Genomic DNA, 24671 nt, shown 5'->3' with positions numbered 1-24671 from the left:
ATCAATGCTTAATTGCTTCTTGATAATTCTTTTTCTCTTTGCATTCAATCTTCAGCTTTGTATGCATGACATTATGTACACATTACAAATTAAAGAAAGGATAAAGGGTAAAGAAATATGTAAATATATATCTAGATTAACAGTGTGGAAGCAAAGATAAATAGAGACAGAGGATTTGGTTTATTTGTCTAAAGACAAATCCCTGTGTAAATGCAGTCATAGAAAAGGAAAGAGAATAGGAGACATGGATGGAAATGCATTTCCTTTCACTCCAAGGAACACAGTTTAAACCCAAAGTAAAAAGAAGACATGATAAACTGCCTTTATTGCCAGTTTTCTGACAGTGCTAAACTGGTGACCTCTGGCCATAGATCCATAGTATAAAATTGTTAACAAGTTAGCCGTAATCGGAATGCTAATAAAGGATGTCTGGTCTGAGAAATGGAATCAACATATCAATAAAGTTGTAAGAAGTTCCAGGCACAGTTAATGCACAACAGTGGGGGCATTGACTTTTTCTTTATCTCATCTATTTTAACAGATACGCTAATGATTGGCCAAAGGCAAAAAAAAACAATGAGTGCCCAGGCTAACAGAACTTGACCAAGGAGTACAATGACCAAAGAAAGTCACTTTAATCTTTGCCAAACAAATTAATCAAATGAATTTTACCTCAAGTTACTAATAAGAATCCAGAAACAAACTTTCTCTAAAATGAAAAGGATACTTCGTGCATGCTTCTCTTTGACGGGTACCTCCTGGCTATTAATAGCTTTGCTGATGCTGGCAGCCTAAAAGAGGGAAAAGAAAGCAACAGTAAGTTGGATCACATCACAGGTATCAGCAGAATTTAGACAGGTTCATCTACAGAGCTGGATGAGGGCAGCTCACAGTTAAAAACAGAACTTAAATTTCCTCATCTCATTGACAGGGGAAGAAGGTAATGTAGTGGTAAAAATCACTCAGCTAGACCTCCAGTGGCCCAAGCTAACGACTCTGGGAACATGAGATCAAATCTCGCTCCAGCAGCAAGTAGAATTTAGAGTCAACGAATCAATCAAAGTTATAAAACTAGTCATGACCATGATAACCAATGCAGTGAAAAAATGACATCTGGTTCACTGCTATCCTCTACTGCAGGAAACTTGCTGTCTTACCCAGTTTACTCTCCTTATGACTCCAGGCCCAAAGTCATATGCTGATTGCTAAACACCCTCTGAAATGATTCAGCCAGCTACACAGTTTAACTGTAATTAGGTACAGACAGTAAATGCTGGTTCTACCAGTGATGCCTATATCCCATAAAAGTATAAATAAATGTTACACCATCATTGTAGTAACATACAAATTCACATTGTAAGACATACAACACTGGTTCACCATACACCAGCATAGGAAATTGATTTCTGATAATGTGCTGTGGTCTACTAGAAATTCTTATAAACCTATCTCTCTGGAGACCAAAGGACAATTATTTTGTTCTTTCAAAGTGGCTGACGTCTTAGGTAATTCATCAAGAAACAAACAAGAGGTGTTGTCAGCAAATTGACCATCATTCTTAAGAAACCAATCAGAAACTGGGCACACTCTGCCTAGCCAATCCAAGACTGATGATGTGCTGCTCATGTCAGAGCAAATGTATCAGAGTTCAGGGACGTGACAGACCATGCATAGAGATCGAGGCTTGTGTGATGGGGTTTATCTGTATAATTTTTAATCTTTGATGCTGTAAGCATGGATGTCTGAGTTTTAAACTAAGTAGCTTTTAAGGTGCTGTGTGTGACTAAAGTTAACAAATAACTTGTAAGTACTCAGTAACTGTGACAATTTCTTTAAAAAAACACATTTTGAACCTTGGCCGTAGAGTGGATGAATTTGTGCATTCATGGAATTTTGTTTATTTTGGATTGTTTGCAACACAGCATGGTAAATAATGAGGCCTCAAAGGTTTGTTAATGTATTCTGGGATTTTTTTTTAAGCTTAAGGGAAGCTCCCATAACTAAGACAGAGACTTTTGCTTCCACTTTTACCCTTTCGGTCATGTTAATCATGTGGAGCCCATGGAACAGGATGGCTCCATACAGCAGTGCTCCTTGGAAAGGAGTGATGGAGATAGTGAATGAGATTACCTTGGAATGAAAAGTTCGTCATAGTCCCAGACAAGAAACATTGGATAAAACCCAAATATTGTATTTATGCTGAGTATATTGAAGCTAAAGTGTGTGACAACTCCACCAAGAAGCAATCTGCAGTTCCAGTTTAAAGGATGAAGTCACAAGTGAAATAAATCTATCAAATGTGTACAACAGGGATTCTGGTCTGAGTAACATATGACTGATGTCTTGGGAACTGTACCAGAATTGATGTTTTGGGAAGTATACAAAAGCGGTTTTGTTTCTTATCAATTTATAAAGGAATATTTTGGGATTAATGAGAGTATTCTTTTACTGCATTTAAAATCCTTGAATTTGCATTTTAAGTATGCAGTTTGGATTATCGTGTTTTCTTTGTTCCTTTTGTAATAAAATTCTACTTTGTCGTTAAAGCAAAATCTGCAGCATTGTGCGCTAATGGCTCAGTGAAAAACCTCTTTGCTAAACTAAAACAAATTTTAAGTCAGGTTCCTGGTCTGAGATCTGACTTGGCCAGTAATATCACCCACTAAGATCATAACACTTACAAGGGTTAATAAGCAGTAACTTTTAGCAGTCAGGTGTACACTAACAAAACATCAGTCAACGGATAGAACAAACTAAAAGATAAGTACTCCATCAGCCACAAGCTGCAAGCTGTTGTTCCAGAATGAACTGACTGATTCACTGCCTTTATTAAGTACCACTCTGTTGTAATTAATGTGAGATCATGTGTTAAATTCAGTGAAATTTGTGAAAGCACTCATGTTCCTGCAGTGGTCTAGTCAGGACTGAAGGACTTTAATGTAATTGACTCAAGTCTCATAATGAAAAATTGAAGATCTTGCAGCTGTTCATTGATAACTTATATGATGCACATGTACAATGTGAAAGACTAATACTCTTTAACACCTATTAGAAGGAACGATATTGTATAGTAACTAATTAATGTAATAAACTGATTTTTTCTTAAATTACACAAAGTGCACCAAGTCTGCCACTGTTGACCAGTTCTTCAGGAGCAGCTTTGCTTTCAAAGTGAATTCCGGAACACCAGCTGGTTTCCTAAAGTGTAAAATCCAGTTCTGGTGTCTGAAAGTTATCACCCGTCACTCCCTTCCCAAAGCCTTCCCTGTATTCTGGCTGGACGTTGCACTTCTCCAGATCACAGCTAATGCTCTTCAGTGATTCTACAATCACTTCCCAGCAGGAAGGAAGGAATTCTCACCACTTTCTAACTCGGATCTCCTCTCTTGTTATGAGAACAGAGAGAACTTATGTGCATGTAACATACAACAGAAGTCCACACAATTCTCCCTCATGGTTCAACTCCCACCCATACCATGGATTTTTTTCAGCCTGTCTTTGAAATCAGGCTGCAACATATATTTGTGTCATGCTGTTGCTGTGAAGGAGGCCTTCAGTCTAATCAATAAGGTCAGCCAATACCTTGCAGGTGAAACAGCCTCAAAGTTTCTCATATGAACATGAACTAGGTGGCTGGTGATGAACAAAACCTGACATGTCTCATTGGGTTGGGAAGTCAAGAACATCAATCTGGCGAATTGAACAAGCTGCTCTGTGCATGTCCTTCCATCAGGCTGTGGGTTAGGGATATCTGGTGATACTGCACTGTTGGTCATCAGCCAAGCAGCATGGCCCACTGATGGGCCTAGGAGAGGTACATCTGACACGAGGCTCTGGAATCCTTCTCAATCAGCACACCACCTGGGCAAAGCTTTAAATGGGTAGACTGTTGGTATCTGGAGTATGCAAAAGATCAAGGTCACACTGTACATGTTAACAATTAAAGCCCAGTGGTACAGACAAAACCCACCAGGCACTGACACTATAAGCAATATCAGCTGAGGGCATTGACATCATTTACACCACTTGGAGTCAGTCGCCAAGGTCAAACAGTCAGGAAAGTTCACTCGGTGCTATTTATTGTCTTATACCCTTCACACTGTATACTATTAATATAATGCATGTAAATGGTGTAAACAAAGCCGACTGCGAAGATGTTATAGAAATGCAGAATAAAATGAAATGTGCAACTAAATGCCAATTCTCCATTAAATCCCTATTAGAATTCGTATGTTTAAAAAACTATAGTCTGGTCAAGAGGAGCTCATGGTACATTACTCTTAGTTAAAAGACTATAAGACCATAAGAAATAGCAACAGAAGGATGCCTTTTGGCCCCTTGAGCCTGCATTGCCATTCAATAGGGTCAGAACTGATCCAACATTCCTCAAATCCAGTTTCCTGCAATCCTTAATACCCCAACTGATCAACAATCTATTGATCTCAGCCATAAGTATACACAAGGACTCTGTCCCCACAGCTCTGTGTGACAAAGAATTCCAAAGACTCACAAGCCTGTGAGAAAAGAAATTCCTCCTCAGTAGAGTCACAAATTGTCACCCCTTTGTTCTGAGACTATGTCCTCTGGTCCTGGATTCTCCAATGAGGGAAAACATCCTCTCAGCATTTACCTTGTCAAACCCTTTAAGAATGCTACTTATTTCAATGAGATCACATCTTGTTCTTCTAAACTCCAGAACATCCCAAGCTGCTCATAAGACAATTCCTCCAAATTAGGGATCTTCCTCATGAACTCTCTCTTTACTGTCTCCAATGAAATAATACATTTCCTTCAATAAAGAGACCAAACCTGCTCACAGCACTCCAGATATGGTCTTACTAGCACTTTGTACAAATGCAGTAAGACTTCCCTACTCTTATATTCCAAGTCCCTTCAAAATGAACAACTTCGCATTTTCTCATATTAAACGTTTTGCCCACATACTTAACCTATCAATATCTTTCTGCAAACTGTTTGCATCCCTCTCACAACCTGCTTTTCCACCTATTTTTGTGTCATCTGCAAATTTAGCTACAATATATTTATTTCCTTCCTCCAAGTCATTAAGATATATTGTAAGAGTTGTGGTCCCAGCATTGATCCCAGTGGAACCCACTAATTGCAGGTTGACAAACTGAAAATAACCCCTTATTCCGACTCGCTGTTTCCTGCCCATTATACAATTTTCTCTCTATGCTTATATATTACCTGCAACACCACGCACTCTTATGTAACCTTTTATGAGGTATGTTGTCAAGCTCTTCTAGAAATTCAAATACAACATACCTACTGGTTCCTATCTAACCACTCTGGTTGAGACTCCCTCGAAAAACTCTAATAATTAGTCATAGAGATGTACAGCATGGAAACAGACCCCTTGGTCTAACTTGTCCATGCTGACCAGATATCCTAACCTAATCTAGTCCCATTTGCCAGCACTTGGCCCAAATCCCTGCAAACCCTTCCTATTCATATACCCATCCAGATGCCTTTTAAATGCTGCAATGGTCCCAGCCTCCACCACTTCCTCTGGCATCTCATTCCATACACGGACCACCCTCTGTGTGAAAAACTTGCCTTCAAGTCCCTTTTATATCTTTCTCCTCTTACCCTAAACCTATGCCCTTCTAGTTCTGGACTTCCCAACCCAGGGAAATTAGTTAGACATGATTTCCCTTTCATGAAGCCATGCTGATTCATTTTATTAGATTATTATCTTCCAAATACTGCCTTAAAAATTGATTCCAAAGCAGCTGCTACATGAAAAGATTTGATGCAAGAACTGTAGCTCTTAAAAAAACGGTGTGGAGGCATGTTCAGTAGCAGAAGCCGATACTGGAAAATAGAGAATTCCAGATCAGGTCAAGTCCTTTCAGCCTTTCTAGCCTGCTCTGCCATTCAATATGATTATGGCTGATCATCCAACTCAGTACCCTGTTCCCATTTTTTTCCTCATACCCTTTGACCCCTTTAGCTCTAAGACATACCCCCACAACTGCATTGATGGAAAAGAAATTGTGAAGCTAAACTCAAAGTTAATGCAGTCAGCATGTCATTGCAGCTGCTCTGAGATTCTGTATGAAGTAATCCTTACACCTGGCTGTCAGGGACTGTAGTCTACTTTGACAACCTTTGGAAGACAGCACCAATTCCAGTGCATGAGTGAAACAGAAAGTTACAACAGGGGTTTATCATTAAACTCAACAGCTGTTTATCAAATCACGTGGAAGAGAGAAGCCACAAAACAGGAAGATGTTTAACTCTGTAACACGGAAAAGCTTTCAATCTCAAGGTGGGCTGTGCTTCACCTGGAATCCTGTACCAAATTCCCACCAGAAATTTCACAGCCCTTGTTTTCTTCACCTGCCTTACTATGACAATGTGCAGGTGGAATCTCTGCTGGCTGGTATCCAGGCAGAATCTACTGGTCACTCTAGAGAACACTGCCACTAATGAAAGGCTTCACAGTGAAAGCTTGTTACCATAGTAACATATTGGTTAGGTTAGACACATATAATCATGGAATCATAGAACAAAATCCCTACACTGCAGAAATAGCCCATTCAGCCCATCAGGTCTGCAATGACCCTCTGAACAGCATCCCACATAGAGCCAGATCCCCACCTTATGCCTGTAACTCCATATAATCCATGTACCTTGCACACTCCTGCAGACTATGGGCAATTGATCATGGCCAATCCACCTAACCTGCACATCTTTGTACTGTGGGAGGAAACCCACGCAGACACAGAGAGAATGTGCAAACTCCATACAGACTGTTGCCTGAGGGTAGAATAAACCCTAGGTCCCTGGTGCTGTGAGGCAGCAGTGCTAACCACGGAGCCACCGCGCTGCCCTGGAGGTCTGCCTCACCTGTGAAAAGGTCATGGGTTACTTCTGTTTGGATCTCCTAATGGTAGCTGTTTGTTAACACTCCGCTCTACATGCATGTACGTTGTATTCCAGGGCTTTAGATAGCGATGGTAAACAGTCCAAATTTCTTTCCACGGTACATCTGACCAAGAATCTCTCCTGTTCTTCCTGCTCTGCCTTTGGCAGGTGTTGAAAGCAATTTAAAAACGGATACATGGTTGGCCACATTAAGATTGCAGCTGTCTTTGCTGCCAAATTCTGGGAGTGGGAGTGGAAGCTGTAGCTTCAGGTCCAGAGATAGAGACATTTTTCATGATACCACAAAACTTCCTCTGGATCCCATATCAGGTGAACTTCGTCAGTTACACATTTAAGTCATTCACAATGTAAAGGAAATGAACTATCCAATAGAATAGATATAGATTTGCATTTCACTATTCATGTTTTTAAATTAACTAATTATGTTCAAACTTAGTGCAGGTGCATGTCACCTGAGGAAGGGCAATAAATTTCGCATTTACAAGCAACTCACACATCCCAAAAAGGAATTTAAAAAATAAGTTTGTTCAAAGTTACCTATCTCAACCAACACATGATCATAACATATAGGACAGATGTAGTTAAAATAACCTCAGCATAAGGAAAGAATGGTTTCATTCTAGCTATGAAAAGAAAAATATAAGCATCTCAAGGCACAATACAAACTCATTGCGTGTGAAATGTACACATAGGACTCAATCACTAAACTGCAAGCGATTTTTTTAAAAGGTGAATAGTGAATCACTGGCAGTTGGATACAATGACTCAGCAAAGAGCAAAACAGAGTCATTGAGCCACAACAGAGAAAAAGGCCCTTTGGCCCATCACATCTGCAATGATCAAAAACAGCCACCTAACTATTCTCTGCCATTTTCCAGTACTTGGCCCATAGCCTTGTATGTCTTGGCATCATAAGTACACACCTAAATACTTCTGAAATATTATGAGGTTTCTCCCCTATCACCCTTACAGGCGGTGAGTTCCTGACTCCCAGCACTCTCAGGGTGAAAACGTTTCCTCACATCTCTTCTAAATATTTTGACCCTCACCCTAAATCTACATCCCCTGTCACTTTTCCCTCTATCAAGGGGAAAGGTTTCTTCCTAGCTACCTAGTCTATGCCCCTTATAAGTTCTTACATCGCAATCATGTTCCCCCTCAGTCTCCTCTGCTCCATGGAAAACAACCCCAGTCTAGTCAATCTCTCTTCAGAACTGAAACTCTCCAGGCCAGACAACATCCTGGTAAATCTCCTTTGCACCCTCTCCAGTGCTATCACATCCCTCCTTTAATGTGGATTCCCGAGCTGCTCACACAATTCGGTACTCCAACTGTGGCCTGACCCACATTTTATATAGTTTCAGCATAATTTTACCTGCTGTTAAATTCTATGTCCTGGCTAACAAAAATAAGTCTTAACCACTTTATCCACCTATCCTGATACAATCAGGGACTGGTGGATATGTACAGTAAGGTCGGTCTGACCTTTGCTGTTTCTCAGGGTCCTACCACTCATAATGCATTTCCTTGTCTTGTTTGTCCTGCCCAAGTGCATCACCTCACATTTATCCAGATTGAATTCCATTTGCCATTAATCAATACATCTCTCTAGCCGGTATATATCCTTCTATAATCTAAAGGTTATCATTATCACCATTCACCACTCCACCACTTTCTGTGAACTTACTGATTAATTGTCCTATATTCAAGCCTAAATCATTCATATAAGCCACAAACAGTTTCATAGATTTCATAGTAATAAAAGCAGGAGTAGGTCATTCGGTCCATCAAGCCTGTTCCGCCATTCATTAAGATCATGGTTGATCTATCCATCATCTTAGCTCCTCCTACCTGCATTATCCCCATAACCCTCAATTCCCCTACCATGCAAAAACCAATTCAACTGTGTCTTGAATATATTTAATGATGCTGCCTCTCCTACTTCTTTGGGCAGAGATTCACTACTCTCTGGGAAAAGCAGTTCCTCCTCATCTCTGTCATAAATCTATTCTTCCTAATCTTTAAGCCTTGTCCCCTAATCTTAGTCTCACCCACTAGTGGAAACAATTTGCCTGCCTCTATTTTATCTATCCCTTTCATAATGTTATATGTTTCGATAAGATCCCTTCTCATTCTTCTAAATTCTAGCAAGTATAGTCCCAGAAGGCTAAACCTCTCCTCATGGGGTAACCCCTGATCTCCAGAATCAGCCTGGTGAACCTCCTCTGCCCCGCCTCCAAAGCCAGGATATCCTTCCTCAGGTAAGGAGACCAGAACTGCGTACAATACTCCAGGTGCGGCCTCACCAATACCTTATACAATTGCAGCAGAACCTCCCTGCTCTTAAATTCAACCCCTCTAGCAAGGAAAGCCAATATTTTCCTTGCCTTCCCGATTACCTTTTGCACCTGCAAATCAACGCCTAGCGATTCATGTGTGAGCACTCCTAAGTCCCTCTGCACAACAGCATGCTGCAATCTTTCATCATTTAAATAATACTCTGACCTACTATTTTTACTTCCAAAGTGGATAACCTCACATTTACCAACATTGTACTCCATCTGCCAGACCCTTGCTCACTCACTTAACCTATCTAAATCTCTCTGCAGACCCTCCACATCCTCTGTATAGTTTGCCTTTCCACTCAATTCCACTCATCAGTAAACTTGAATATGTTACACTCTGTCTCCTCTTCCAGATCATTTATATAGATAATAAACAGTTGCGGGCCCAACACCAACCTCTGAGGCACCCCACTCACCACTGATCTCCATCCAGAGAAACATTTATTCCAACTCTCTGCTTTTTACTAGTTAACCAGTCCTCTATCAGTGCTAGTACATTCCCCGCAACTCTATGCATTCTTTGTCAGGGACTGCTGTCACCCTTGGCAACCCTTTGGAGATGGCACCAATTTTTGTAAATGTGTGAGAGAAACACTTATAACAGGAGTTCATCATTCAACTCAATAGCTGTGTATCACATCACGTGGCAGTGAGAAGCTGCAAAACTGGAAAACATTTAACTCTGTAACATAGAAAGCGAGTGAGTGCAAAAGTTAGAGCAAGAATCAAAGCAGAATCCCCTAAAGAGTAAAATGTTTGCCAGACACAGCCCAATTCAGAAAACAAAATGTAGTATGTGCTTGAGATTTAGTATAGAGAATGTCTACAGTTTAGTCATTAAGTCCTTTTGTATATTTCACTGATTGTAATGAGAGAACAAACTTTCGTTGACTGTTTTAGAACACTGGATTAAAAAGAATACAAGAACCAGATAGGAGAAAGAAAGAAAACTAACAGCTAATGGACAAATCAAATTACAGGAAGTTCAAGTTAACTGTACAGAAAATATTTACATTAATAACATAATGGCTTTGTTTCAGGTTCAAAAAGAGGCCAGTGCATTTCCTGAAGGAACCAACCCAAGCTAAAAGGTGGGAGCATTTCTCCCCTTCCCAGACTCACCCCCCGCCCCCGCACCGAAGACTAAAGACTAAAAACCCCCGCTGTAAAACACAGCTGTTCAATAGTAGCTGTTTCACGGGAAAATCTGTAAGGCTTCCTTTTTCTGAAAGACAATGGACACAGATTGTGCTAATTCCTCCATTTAAAAAAGAGAATTAAGGTGGAATATCACCAATTTAAAAATGCCATGGTAAAATCAGGAAGAAGTCATTATCTAACGTGAAGCTTTGATTGTTAAAATCTGATGACTGCAGGTGGAAAGAAAGACTGGAGGAGGCAAGGAGTACCATTCCAGTTTTAGAAACTCTGCAGCTCACTGCCAAAGGCACAGAAGGCGTTATATTTTACGAATAAAGTAACAAGTCAAACAGACAGCACTCTTCAGCTGACTATACAAAACACAGCGATTCTCTCCTTTTTCAATCTGATGATACCAAGCCAACACAGATCACTGCCAGCTGGGTCTTTTTTAGTTGTCGTTGCCATTTGCAGCTGACAATGGCTGACCTAGATCTTTTACATGGCACTTTGAAAAGAAATCCATTCACTCCATTCCTGGAGAGTACATTTGCAGATATTTCCCAACTCACCCACTGAAAGACAAGAGGCAAAAAAAAATCACATTTGGTGGCACCCATTGCTTAGGAACCAAAGTGGTGCCTGCAATTTGCCTGAACATTGATGTACAAAGTACTTGGGTACAGCTTTTTTAAAAAAAAGGTAAAATATTCATTATTTGTGCATTACTATACTTAACACCAAAATGACTGCTCTGTCCCTCGCCAGTTCAAATTCACAGAATTACAGACTTCAAGTCGCTGCCACATGGATTTGTGACTTCCAGTCCCTTATGACCTAGGCTGCCTATCTTTCATCATGCAGAGGGTGGTGAGTGTATGAAATGAACAGCCAGAGGAAGTGGTGGAGGCTAGTACAGTTAGAATATTTGAAAGGCATCTGGATAGGTATATAGAAAAGTTGAGGGATATGGGCCAAGTGCTGGCAAATGGGACTAGATTAAGATATCCAGTCGGCATGGACAAATTGGACTGAAGAGTCTGTTTGCATGCTGTATATCTCTATGATTCTATGACTCTATGACCTTCCAGAATGCAAGGACATGGATACCCAGATCTGGGTAGGAATAGATGCTTTCTTAATGTATAGGAATTTCAGTGCTCAGTTATAGGCTGCCAACCTCTGGGACTTTGCTGGTTTGTTTGACAAAGAGGAAGAGGCAGGGAGCTGATGCCATTTCCAGTGGATAAACACTCCTGCTCAGGATTATGATAATACTTGAATGAATGAATTAGCACTCCATGACTGAACATGGCTCACTCCTCCACCCCATGAAAGGACTACTCCCCATTAGCAACTTGCTTGAAGCACGTGCCATTTATTTGCTGCCTAAAGTAGTAGCACGTCATACTGATGTGGTATGGTATCGCATAGCGCCTCAGGACTGTTCAATTCTCTCAAATGGGACAAGCTACTGTTACTGTCGCTCTGTGCTAAAAAGTCAATGCAAGCCATGGAGACTGGCAGCTCAAGTGTGTGCTGAATTAAGTGAGCGTGTGCTAAGAAAGCAATGTGAATTAGTCAGAGGCTAAGCACAAAGCGAGTGAATGTTAAGGAAGCATGTTAGTAGCTACAAGATGCATCCTGTGAGAACAGTGTGTGACCCAGCACACAAAGTGACCTGTGAGAAGCATGCAAGTCTTATGTGTTGCTGAGCTCCAAAGTCAAATGTTGAAGGGCTGAAGTGGTGAGAGTTGGTCTGGGAGCAGCTGATTGGGAAAATACCAGCCTCACCCAATGACGATCTGTGTGAACAAAGGTTTGTGGAGGGTAATGTCCATGGATCCTGTAGGGACATTGTTGTGAACAAGCACTTGGATAATGGCCAAGAAAAGTCTTGTTCAGTGAGCTGCAGACAGGCAGTCCCTCTGTTTTACACAGCCCAGTTCATTGGGGAAGGAGAGGTAAATGATGACTTGGGGCTTTAATGAGAAATACATATCTTGCTGCTCAACGGTGAGATTCTGAAGTCGTCATTTAAGGCTTGAGAGGAAAATTGCAAATCTCATTCTCAATGGCAAATTTCTGACTTTTATTTTCATTTTCTCTGTTTTATTCCCCACCATTCTCACCATTGCTCACACCAAACCCATTGTATGTGTTGATTTGGAGACAAATGCAGCAAACAGTACATAACATTGAGATTCCATATCAGAAAATGAGGTGAATGACTAAAAGCAAAATAGAAAATGCTGAAAATACTCAGGTCAGACCGAATATGTGGAGAGACAAAGAATGAACTTTTCATGTTGTGAAATATTAATTCTGTTTTGATTGTATGAGGCAAGAACTTTCAAAAGTGGATTGAAGGCAGATGTTCGCAGGTAAATGGAAGCTTCAGAAGTGAGATAATGAGAGTGCAGAGACAGTATCTTCCTATTAGGGTAAAAGGCTAGGCTGGTAGGTGTAGGCAATGCTGGATGACTCGAGAAATTGAGGGTTTGTTTAAGAAGAAGAAGGAAGCATATGTTAGGTATAGGCAGGAGAGATCGAATGAATCCTTAGAAGAGTATAAAGGCAGTAGGAGTATACTTAAGAGAAATCAGGACAGCAAAAAGGGGACTTGAGATAGCTTTGGCAAATAGGGTTAAGGAGAATCTAATTCATTAAGGACAAAAGGGTAACCAAGGAGAATATAGACCCCTCAACCCTCAGCAATGCAGCCTTTGTGTGGAGCTGCAGGAGATGGGGGAGATATTAAACAAGTATTTTTCATCAGTGTTTACTATGAAAAAGGAAGATATAGAATGTAGGGAAATAGATGGTGACGTCTTGAAAAATGTCCATATTACAGAGGAGAAAGTGCTGAATGTCTTGAAATGCATAAAGCTGGATACATCCCCAGGACCTGATCAGGTGTACCCCAGAACTTTGTGGGAAGCTAGGGAAGTGAGTGCTGGGCCTCTTACTGAGATATTTGTATCATCGATAGTCACTGGTGATGTGCCAGAAGACTGGAGGTTGGCTAACGTGATACCATTGTTTAAGAAAGGTGGTAAGGACAAGTCAGGGAATTATAGACTGGTGAGCCTGACATCGGTGGCGGGCAAGTTGTTGGAGGGAATCCTGAGGGACAGGATTTACATGTATTTGGAAAGGCAAGGACTGATTAGGGATAGTCAACATGGCTTTGTGCGTGGGAAATTATGTCTCACAAACTTAAATGAGTTTTTTTTGAGAAAGTAACAAAGATGATGAGGGCAGAGCAGTGGATGTGATCCATATGGACTTCAGTAAGGCATTCAACAAGGTTCCTCATGGGAAACTGGTTAGTAAGGTTAGGTCTCATGGAATACAGGGAGAACTAGCCATTTGGATACATAACTGGCTCAAAGGAAGAAGACAGAGGGTGGTGGTGGAGGGTTGATTTCAGACTGTGATTAGTGGTGTGTCACAAGGATCGGTGCTGGGTCCGCTACTTTTCGTTATTTATATAAATGATTTGGATATGAACATAGGAGGTATAGTTCGTAAGTTTGCACCAAAATTGGAGGTGTCGTGGACAGCAAAGAAGGTTAGCTCAGTTTACAACGAGATCTTGATCAGATGGGCAAATGGGCTGAGAAGTGGCAGATGTAGTTTAATTCAGATAAATGCGAGGTGCTGCATTTTGGGAAAGCAAATCTTAGCAGGACTTATAAACTTAATGGTAAGGTCCTAGGGAATGTTGCTGAACAAAGAGACCTTGGAGTACAGAGTCATAGCTCCTTGAAAGTAGAGTCACAGGTAGATAGGATAGTGAAGAAGGCATTTGGTATGCTTTCCTTTATTGGTCAGAGCACTGAGTACAGAAGTTGGGAGGTTATGTTGTGGTTGTGCAGTTAATTGGTTAGACACTTTTGGAATATTACGTGCAATTCTGGTCTCCTTCCTATCGGAAAGATGTTGTGAAACTTGAAAGGGTTCAAAAAAGATTTACAAGGATGCTGTCGGGATTGGAGGATTTGAGCTATAGGGAGAGGCTGAACAGGCTGGGGTTGTTTTCCCTGGAGCATCAAAGGTGACCTTAAAGAGGTTTATAAAATCATGACGGACATGGATAGGATAAATAGACAAAGTCTTTTCCCTGAGGTGGGGGAATCCAGAACTAGCCGGCATAGGTTTAGGGTGAGAGGGGAAAGATATAAAAGGAACCTAAGGGGAAACTTTTCAAGCAGAGGGTGATGCTTGTATGGAATGAGCTGCCAGAGGAAGTGGTGGAGGCTGGTACAATTGCAACGTTTAGAAAGCATCTGGATGGGTATATGAAAAAAAAGGGTTAAGGGGAATATGGGCTGGCAAATGGGACTAGATTAGGTTCGAATATCAGGTCAGCATGGATTAGTTGCACCAAAGGGACTGTTTCCATTCTGTACATCTCTATGACTCTACGACTTTGACTCCACAGCAGCTGCACATTTCTACCATTTTCTATTTCAGATTTCCAGCATCTGTAGTATTCACTTTTGTAAAGATAAAAATAACCAATTAATCTATTTTTAGTTGAGGAGTACATATTGACCAGCTTATTGGGAGATCTTTTCTTCAAACAATGCCAAGGTATCTTCTAAGTCGATCTGAATAGGCAAATATAAACTTCAGTTTAATGCCTTATTTGAAAAGCAGCTACTGTGATAATGCAGCATTCCTTCGATAGAGTCATGCAGTGCTCGTTTACACTATATAGCTAAGTCAAAAGTGGGATTTGAATTTTCAGTTCTTTACCTCATAAGAACATAGGAAATTGGAGTTGCAGTTGGCTATTCAGCCCTTCAAGCCTGCCCCACTACTCAACAAGATCACAGCAGATCTGTCCCAAGTCTTAACTCCTCCTTCATGTCATCTTATCATCAGCTGTTGAAACATCAGGAATTTGTGGGCAATCTACCTCCTGTGTGAATACTTACGGCGATTTAGCTTCTGCAACTCTCTGGAGTAGAGAGTTCCAGACACTCATTGCCACCTGGGAGAAGAACTTCTTGTTCATCCCAGCTTTCAATAGAGTGCGCCTTTTTCTGTCACTGAGTCCCCTTGGTTCAACGAGAAAGGAGCACCAGAACTGTCCCAAAATATGGGGCTCCCCAAGACAGGAAGGGGGAATCTTAGTAGAAAAAGCAAATTCCTCCCCACAACGCAAGCTGAGAGCTGATCATGGATCTGCCTACGTTGATGACACTTAAGTCAGAGTTTGAGAGTTCAGGCCCATCCCAGGAATTGAGCACTTCCTGTAGGCGAACATTCCACTGCTGTTTCTGTGGGAGTGCTGCATTGTTTGAGGTGCCATTCTTTGGATGAGGCATTAAATCAATGTCACAACCCGGAATTTCAAATGGGACATGAAAGATCCTGTAGCATCACTTTAAACAGCAGTTAAATCTCCTTATAATAAAACATAACAAGCTACCTGCCTATTCAATGATCTCCAAAGAAGTCCTGAACCTCTCCACAGATACTTGGGTTCCTCCACACTTTTTTTAATGTTAGAACTGGTTTTTCACCTGTCTACTGGTTGGCGCATTCCACTGTGTTTCAAGTTATTATTGCATTGTGCCAGGTGTCATCAGTGACTGCATGTCCAAGGAACTTGCTGTCAGCAATGCACATTGAACATCACAGTGGCTTAAAAGTGTTTCTTTTCATTGCAAATAAGTGGTTATTTCAAAACTCCTTGTACTCTTTCCATGCTCCAGAATTCTAGCCATCAAAGTCAATTATATTGCTAATACAAAAGATGACATTGTAGCAAAGTCAGTGTCGCAGTGTAAGTTGTGCAGCTATCTTAAATACACAAAATGAAACAATCCACATATACATACTCACACACTGAGCCTTGTCAGCCAGTTTATTAATGAAACACTGGAGAGTTATCACTAATCCAGTCATGAGGCCAAGCTAGTACTGAAATTGCATTCAGCAAGGTCACTGCGTAAGCTACACATGCCCTCTACCTCAAACTGCTAACACAGGGTTATAGATTGCTCTATATGGGAGTAGCAAAAAAAAGATCAAATAGCTGTCACCTGAGATGCATATAAATCATCACAACATTCAGAGAGAGAGATCCATTATATGCTCAGCATTGTCATTAACACCAAGCAATAAGCTAAACCTAGTATTTCATAATTATTTTGTGAAGAGTGCTAGGTAGTTATGAAACTGTTTACCAACAAATTGGAGTATCACAGTATTTGGTTGAGGCAATGGTTTTATTTACTGATAAAGATGCTTAAACTGAAAAAAAAACTGTGATGTTACAATAAAATTTCTGATGACCTCAAGCTTTTGTATCATCTCCCACGAAATGTCTAGCGTGGAAGATGAGCACAAACACTTTGTAATTAGATACACAAGTAAAATAGATATGGCCTTGTTCTAGTGAGTAAGCTCAGAGAAACAGCAGATGAATAAGAAGTTTCAGTTATGCTCTTTGCCTCTACCCATTATTGTTTAATTATGCTGTTCCATTAAAAGGTTAGCAAGCCTCTTATCGATATGATGTGTACAGATTCTGAATCAGAAGACATAACATTAGACATCCAATGATCATTGCAATGGCTACAGAACTTTAAATAGCTTGCAACGACACTTGTATGATTAATTTGGTAATGTTACTCAACATAAACGATAAACAACATCTTAAAATTATTGTTCTCAAGTTTAAATGTAGCAATAATGCAAGAGACCAGACTAATGTAAGTAGAACATCTTTCTGGATTTGTTTTATAGGAATGAAAGATACAACATAAGCATTCAGTTAGGAATTGAAATAAACTAGATATTTAAAACTGCAGCCAAGGTCCTACTGTCTTTAACACTCTTGGCTAGGTAAGTGTATTCAGTTGAACGTAACGCTAATCAGAACCATTCATTAAGTGTGATTCTACATCATGCAGGAAGTAAGTCAGCTTTACTAGCTGTAACCTGGTTCCAAAATGGGATGACCACATTCACAGGAGTTTTTGACCTATCAAAACATCAAAGTAAAACATACTTGCTTTGGTATATTATAGCAGCATTTCAGAGTTTGTACGAGTCTTTGAGACATTAAGTGTGTGTTTACAATTTTTCTAGTAACTGCTTTACAATGTATAAATCAATCCTGGGTTACAATATGCTATAGAATAATTAAGTAGCCATTCCAACAACAAATACATTCACTAAGATAAAAATGTTAAGTTCCTAGTTATGTGGAAAAAACTATTTAAATCTACCCCAAAGAAATAAGACATATAAGCAAGTGTTATAAAAACATACTTAAAATGACAGTATAAATTTGTTAGTCTTTTGTCTTGTCTCTAAATTAGAGTTCTCTTTTCAGAGAGGTCAACAGTATATTTGTGACCAATTTGTCTCATCTGCAAAAAATAGTAATCTTAACTTTAAATAAAACGTCTGTGCCACTTTGAAAACATTGTCTTGTCCTTTGTTTGTGCTGGGACAGAGAATTTGTTCAGGTTCAGTCAGGTCTGTGCGCTATCATGTTTTTTGCATTTTATCTGAAGGTTCACGTCTCCCTACCATCAGCTGCAAGGCTGTGAAACAGCTTTTAATTTCTCTTTTGGCTAAGGTTCAAATTCTACATTAATTGCTTTATTTTGACATAAATATTTTAACATTTGAACTTATTCTTAAGTAATTTGATTTCCTTTGCATAGTTGTATCCAAATCTGCAATGGTAATAGATAAAGGAAGCCCAAGATGGAAAAACAGAACCCTGACAGTGCAAAAGCGGCCATTCAGCCCATACCAATCTTCTGAAGGGCATCCCACCCAGACCCATGCCATAATCCTATATTTCCCATGGCTAATCCACACATTTTTGAGAGTACTCTAGACTAGAATTGAACCTGAGTGCCCAGTGCTGTGAGGCAGCAGTGCTAATCACTTAGCCAGCATGCCACCCAGGCTGACATTTTGTAGAAATGAGTAGATTTAACGTGTGCACTAATGTTAATGTTCCTTGCAGGATCAGTGGAATATTACCTTACAAAAAAGCAACTTCATGAGTGAAGCAGACTAGAGAAAAAGGAAAAGAAGGTGAAAAGAAAGTGATGAAAAACTTATAAAAGAAAGGCTTTCTTTTTCTTTTTAAAAACAGCTTGCAATGAACAACTATTCAGCTTAGTTTTGTAATATTAAGTTCACACACTAATTTTACAGGATTTTTGGCAAGAATACAAAACAAACTTATTTAGAGCAAACCTTTGACAATTTTAAACGCTTATAAATCTGTTACTAAAGGACTGGTGTAATTTTCTAAGGTGAACAGAATCCATTTTTGTTTTAGGCTCCGAATACAAAATAGATTTGTATGGCCACCTTTGCTATATTGTTCTTTAATTAACAAACTCTCCCATCAATGTCTGAGAGACTGTAAATGTCAGGCCATATTAAAGTACAGAAAGCTTTTCATAATAATAATAATTGATTGATTCCAGAAAAGGTGAGCAGTTTTCTTATTCATAACATCTGGCACAAAATGAGTTTTATTTTCAAGCTGTTGATGAAAATATCAACTAGTGACAGCTTTTTTTTAAGTCCAATTCAACTTCAATGTTTTTGAGTTGTCAATTTGATAGGAGTAACCAAACAAGTTCAGCAACCAACTCAGATTTCTCACTGAAGAGCAAAGCAGTCAACACCATTTCCAAACCGGTTCAGGCACCTTTAAACTAGTTAACCTGCCTAGATCCATGGCAATCCCAAGTTCAGTTCTGAGTTAGCAGTGATTCACTTCGTGACACTTGCCTCTAAATTACCTGCTTCTGGGTTCAAGATGGTCTCCAGGGCTCACATTTCAGGCAGTACTGATTGTCCTACACAGTCAGAAATGCCTTATTTGAACTGAAACATTAAAATATGGTTGTATTTGCTTGCACAGGTCAATGTAAAAGATCCAATGGCACAAATTCAAAGAAAAGCAGAGGTTCAATCCTCAGTGACCTGGCCAGTGTTTATCATCCAAGCAACATCACAAAAACCAGTCATCTGGTCATTAACTCACTGCTGTTTAAGGGAGTTTCTAAAGCCTGAGTTGCCTCCCACATTTTCTACATTACAACAATAACTCCAATTTCAATATACTCCATTGACTATAATGCACTTTGAGACACTGGTGATGGTGAAAATGTAGTATTAATGCAAATCTTTGTTCTTCTTTTATAAAGGCATCTTAATCTTCACTGAACCATTGAATCTGGCCAATTACTAGGAATTAACGAAGCTATTGAAAACAACACCTCAAGACAATTCTGGTTCTGATGAAGAGCTTACAACCAAAATGTCAATCTGACTGTTCTTTCTGTAGAATCTGCCAAGCCTGCTGAATATTTGCAGCAAATTCTGTTTTTGTTCTGAAATTACTTTTAGGAACATACAACTGCTGGTCATTTACAATCTCACAAGTTGGTTTTTGAGTTGGTTAAATAATAGACAGTGTGATGAAAGTGGTGGGACAAACCTATATCTGCATGCCATTCAATATCATCTTACATTCTCTAAATTGAACGTATTACAGGATAAGAATCTTAATTCTTAAGGTTTAGGAATGTCTCCAGTGATTGGTAGTTGTTAATAATTTTCTGGATATTTTCCTTTAAGTCCTGTGGGAAATGAGAAAGCTTTCAACAGTGTAATAAAAGCAAAATGCTGCAGATCTGAGATAATAAGAAAATGCTGGAGAAATGCAGAGGGCTGACAACAGTGGAGAGAGAAACAGAGTTAATGTTTCAAGTCCAAAAATGTGCAGATTAGGTCGATTGACTGTGCTGAATTGCACATAGTGTCCAGGGATGTGCAGGCTAGGTGAGTTAGCTATCAGAAATGCAGAGTTACAGGGATAGGGTGGGATGCTGTTTGCAAGGTCGGTGTTGACTCAATAGACCAAATGGCCTGCTTCCACACTGTAGGGATTCTCTGATTCAATTATTGTTCGTGCTGAAGAACAGTTGTATCAGACTCAGAATATTCTCTCTGTTTCTCTCTCCATAGTTGCTGCCAGACCTGCTGAGTTACTGAAGCACTTTTGGTTTTTGTTTAAGCTTACAACATTAGGTGCTTTAGCCATACTCAGTTGAGGTTAGAAGGGAGTACTGATCTAATTCAACATGCTGTCATCTGGCAAGGTTTGGATATATACAGCCTGATTTACATTATTCAAAAGTAACTACTGAGAACATCACAGTACTCAGCTAAACATACCTAGTGCCATTGTGCAGTTTCCAGAAAGAATTGGGCTCATGAGATGAAAAATTCAAAGCCATTCTAATTGTACTACTAAAATCTGTGCATATCTTGGACTGTTAAAACATGATTTACTGTAGCAAATAGCATTCATTACAAGCAGGGAAAAAAAAGTCATGTACACATCTTGCTTGCACTTCACAAAGAAACAATACACACCCTAATGCTACCTACGTCACTCTCAGTTCAGCCTGACTCAATGCAACATTAGGAATCTAACATCTTTCAGTAGTTACATTCCTCACTGTTTTTATTTGCACAAGTAATATTTACTTTACTGCAGCTTAATTTAAAGACAGCAACACATCACAGACCATAAATTTGAAACTGAATAACACCAAGCTTATTTTAACATTCAGTGGTTTTGCATGACTCTTATTTAAAGTATGAATGCACTAGTTGAGTTTATTAACAGCACACTTCATACCCTTAATGCAAATGACATCTGTCCAAATAGACTGAGCTGAAACATTACAGACTTGCTGGTAATAACCCTACCTTCAACCATTGCCATTCATTGAATTGCTTCACAACTTTTCCTCTTCCTTTGGCCAGATATCCTTTCAATTTTAACAATAGGTGCTTGCACAATACATGTGGGTACAGAGGCTGCAATGCCTAATTATGGCAGAGATGAGTGCACTGGCAATGACCTTGGACTTGTAATTGCTAATGCCCTGGGAACATAGGTTGAAATGCCAGCACGGCAGCTAATGAAATTGAAATTCAAATTAATTAATACATTTGAAATAGAAACTATTTCAGAGGACCATGTAATTATCACTGAGTATTGTGAAAATCTACCTGGTGTCCTTATCGAATCTAGTTATAACAGCAATGTAGCTAACTCCTAACTGCCCTTGGAAATGGCCTAACAAGCCATTGAGTCGCTAAAACATGGTATCTCACCAACACCTTCTCTTAGGGGTTGGAATGAATGCCAGCCTAGCAAGTCAACATTCACATGTCATTAAATATATCTTTAAAAAAATAACAAGATATCTAGTTAATAACTTCTTAGTAAAACAAAGAACTGCAGATGCTGGAGAAGGGAAACTAATAAAAATAGAAATTGCTTGAGAAACTTAGCAGGTCTGGCAACATCTGTGTGAGAAAACAGAGTTAACGTTTCGAGTCCAATGACCCTTCTTCAGTAATTTGTCAAGTTGGTATGTATTAGAAATTTTAGCGTTGATGATTTCCTCCATCCAAACCTATGTCAATGAATATTTAAGACTTTTTCACGGGTATAAGTGTGATGCTTTCAATTGCAGTGATGTTATGATCAGCGTTTGCCTTAATAGATTTGAGAAGTCATAATGTTATGCAGCAACATGCAGAATCAAACAACAGGAACTACAGCCTTTCTGATAAAACCCTCAGATACATCACAGGGGCTTTTACTTACAAATCAAAGTGTATTCCTTTAGCCTCTCTTGCTCATGTTTGGAATTTGGTAATTGAGTACCTCCTTTTCAACAGGACACAGAAAATGAGTAGTAGAATGGTTTGGGGACATAAAACACTGATTTGTAATCAACGAGTGGAACTGAACTTATTCTTGATGGAAAAAATACTGTTAGCAGACATAAGTAAAGTATTTTGGGATACCTTCTTATGTTACATGGTGCTTTATAAATGAAAATGCTTGCTGTTGTTGAAATAGAAACCCAGTTTAAATATAAGTTCCCTTTCAATGCAGTTGATTTTAAAAATATAGATCACATATCCATTAAAGCTACTTAACGCTTTTTTTTCATAATTTTTCACATACGCATAGCTATCCTCATTCACTAGGCATCCCTAATTGGCCTCAAAAGATTTCTCCTTAGACAAGGTAATATTAAGTGAGGCGATGGCCTTGGGGTAGTATTAGATTAGATTACTTACAGTGTGGAAATAGGCCCTTCGGCCCAACAAGTACACACCGACCCACCATCCACCCAACACTATGGGCAATTTAGCATGCCCAATTTCCCTGACCGGCACATCTTTGGACTGTGGGAGGAAACCCACACAGAAGGAGAATGTGCAAACCCCACACAGTCAGTCGCCTGAGTCAGGAATTGAACCCGGGTCTCTGGCACTACGAGGCAGCAGTGTTAACCACTGTGCCACCATGCCACCCATGCGTTGGACTGTTAATCCATAAGCCCTGGTAATGTTCTGGGGACCCAAGCAGTGGGATTTGAATTCATTGTCAGAATTGTCATTGTCATGAATCCATTGTCAGAAATACCCATCTGGTTCATTAATGTCCTCCAGGGAAGGAAACTTCCATCCTTACCTGGTCTGGCCTACATGTGACTCCAGACCCACAGTAATGTGGTTGACTCTTAACTGCCATCTGGACAATGATGGATGAATTAAGTTAAAAAGTGTAAAAATGCTCACTCGATGCAGGATTATTCATATGTTCAAATCAGAGCAGCGTATAATTTGGGAGTGCTAGCCTCCAGGAAGTGGCGGGTGGTTTATATAGTGTTTATAGGTTTGACCTCATCAGTGGGAAAGGTTGTGAGCCCTGCTGGTGCTGTCAAAGTAACTCTTAAACTGCACCTGTGAATGTCCAGTTGCAAAATGAACTGAAGCCTGTAGCGATAAGAGGAGCCATTGAAGTTAATAAGTCACCATGACAACAGCCTTACTCTGACAGCTGAGTTCAATGCTACTGGGGTCGGATAAAATGTATATATTAGAACGTTCGAAATAATATCAGTTTTTTTTAAATGCCCATTTGAGGTCTGATATTCACTTCACGCAAGGTCCTTGATAATGCAAATTACATAGTAACACTGTCCTTTAGAAGGACAGCAATAAATATCTAACTGGGGTTTTATTGTTCCAACTTTCTGATCTATAGCAGTACCTTATCTATACTAAAAATGTGCAAGTAATAGTAATAAACAGGCAGGAAAGTGGTCATGTGTGTGGTGGGGAGCACTAAAGGGATGACGATGCACGATAAAAGAGAATGGTAGTGGAGCAAATAGAAAAGCAAGGACATTGTTGCAAAGTAAGTGCAAATGGGAATAGCAAACTCATCACTGACAGCTGCTGCTGCAATAAAATATGGATTATGATCCGAAGTTTTTGAAATGAGAGTTGAGTCCAGAAGGCTGTAAAATGCCGAATAAAAATATGAGGTACTGCACTCCAGCTTACGCTGAGCGTCATTGGAACAGAGTAAGAGTTCAGTGGCAGAGCACTAGTGGAAAAGAGAAATGTAATGACAGAAAGTTCAGGATCATATTTGCCAGCTGAACAAAGGTGCTCTACAAAGCAGTCATCGATCTCCCCTTATTTCTTCACTGTGGAGGGGACACTGGAGCAAAGAATACATGTACAAAATTGAAAGAATTTCAAGCAAGTTGCTATATTACATAAAAGGAGTGTCTGAAACCCTGAACCAATGAGAAGGGAGGAGGTGAAAGGATAGGTGCTGCTTCCCTTGTGCTTTTAAGGAAAGAGCGAAGGGAAATGGCTGAGGGTGTTGGGGATGCCTGAGGGTTATACTGGACTGTCCCAATGTTCCTGAATAATTAAAGAATTCAGAACCAATGGTCACAGTCTAAGGTGGAGTTTAATTTAGATAAATGTGAAGTGTTGCATTTTGGTAAGGCAAACCAGGGCAGGACTTACAGAGTTAATGGGAGGACCATAGGGTGTGTTGGCAAACAAAAAGACTGGGGTGCAGGTGCATAGTTACTTGAAAGTGGGGTCATAGGTAGACAGGGTGGTGAAGGAGGTGTTGTGACACTTGCCTTTATTAGTCAGAACATTCAGTATAGGAATTGGGATATCATGTTGTGGCTGTGCAGGACATTGGTGAGGCTACATGTTCAGTTCTGGTCTCCCTGCTATAGTAAAAATGTTGTTAGACTTAAAAGGGTTCAGAAAAGATTTACTTGGATGTTGCTGGGGTTGGAGGGTTTGAGTTATCGGGAGAGGCTGAATAGGCGGAGGTTGTTTTCCCTGGAATATCGGACACTA

General features: G+C 39.8%; 1 protein-coding gene across 2 annotated transcripts in view; it reads right to left on the bottom strand.

Moving 5' to 3' along the window:
• Positions 1 to 24671, bottom strand: part of LOC132827138 (huntingtin-interacting protein 1-related protein-like) — a 146332-nt gene that overhangs the window by 103248 nt on the left and 18413 nt on the right. For both annotated transcript variants that reach the window (XM_060843661.1, XM_060843662.1), the window contains exon 2: positions 728 to 791. In XM_060843661.1, coding sequence (XP_060699644.1) covers positions 728 to 791 — 64 coding nt within the window. The remainder of the gene's footprint in view (positions 1 to 727; positions 792 to 24671) is intronic.

This window comes from Hemiscyllium ocellatum, chromosome 24, assembly GCF_020745735.1.
Source record: "Hemiscyllium ocellatum isolate sHemOce1 chromosome 24, sHemOce1.pat.X.cur, whole genome shotgun sequence".
Taxonomy (NCBI): domain Eukaryota; kingdom Metazoa; phylum Chordata; class Chondrichthyes; order Orectolobiformes; family Hemiscylliidae; genus Hemiscyllium; species Hemiscyllium ocellatum.
The sequence above is the reverse complement of the archived record's forward strand: the minus strand, read 5'-3'. Positions and strand labels throughout refer to the sequence as shown.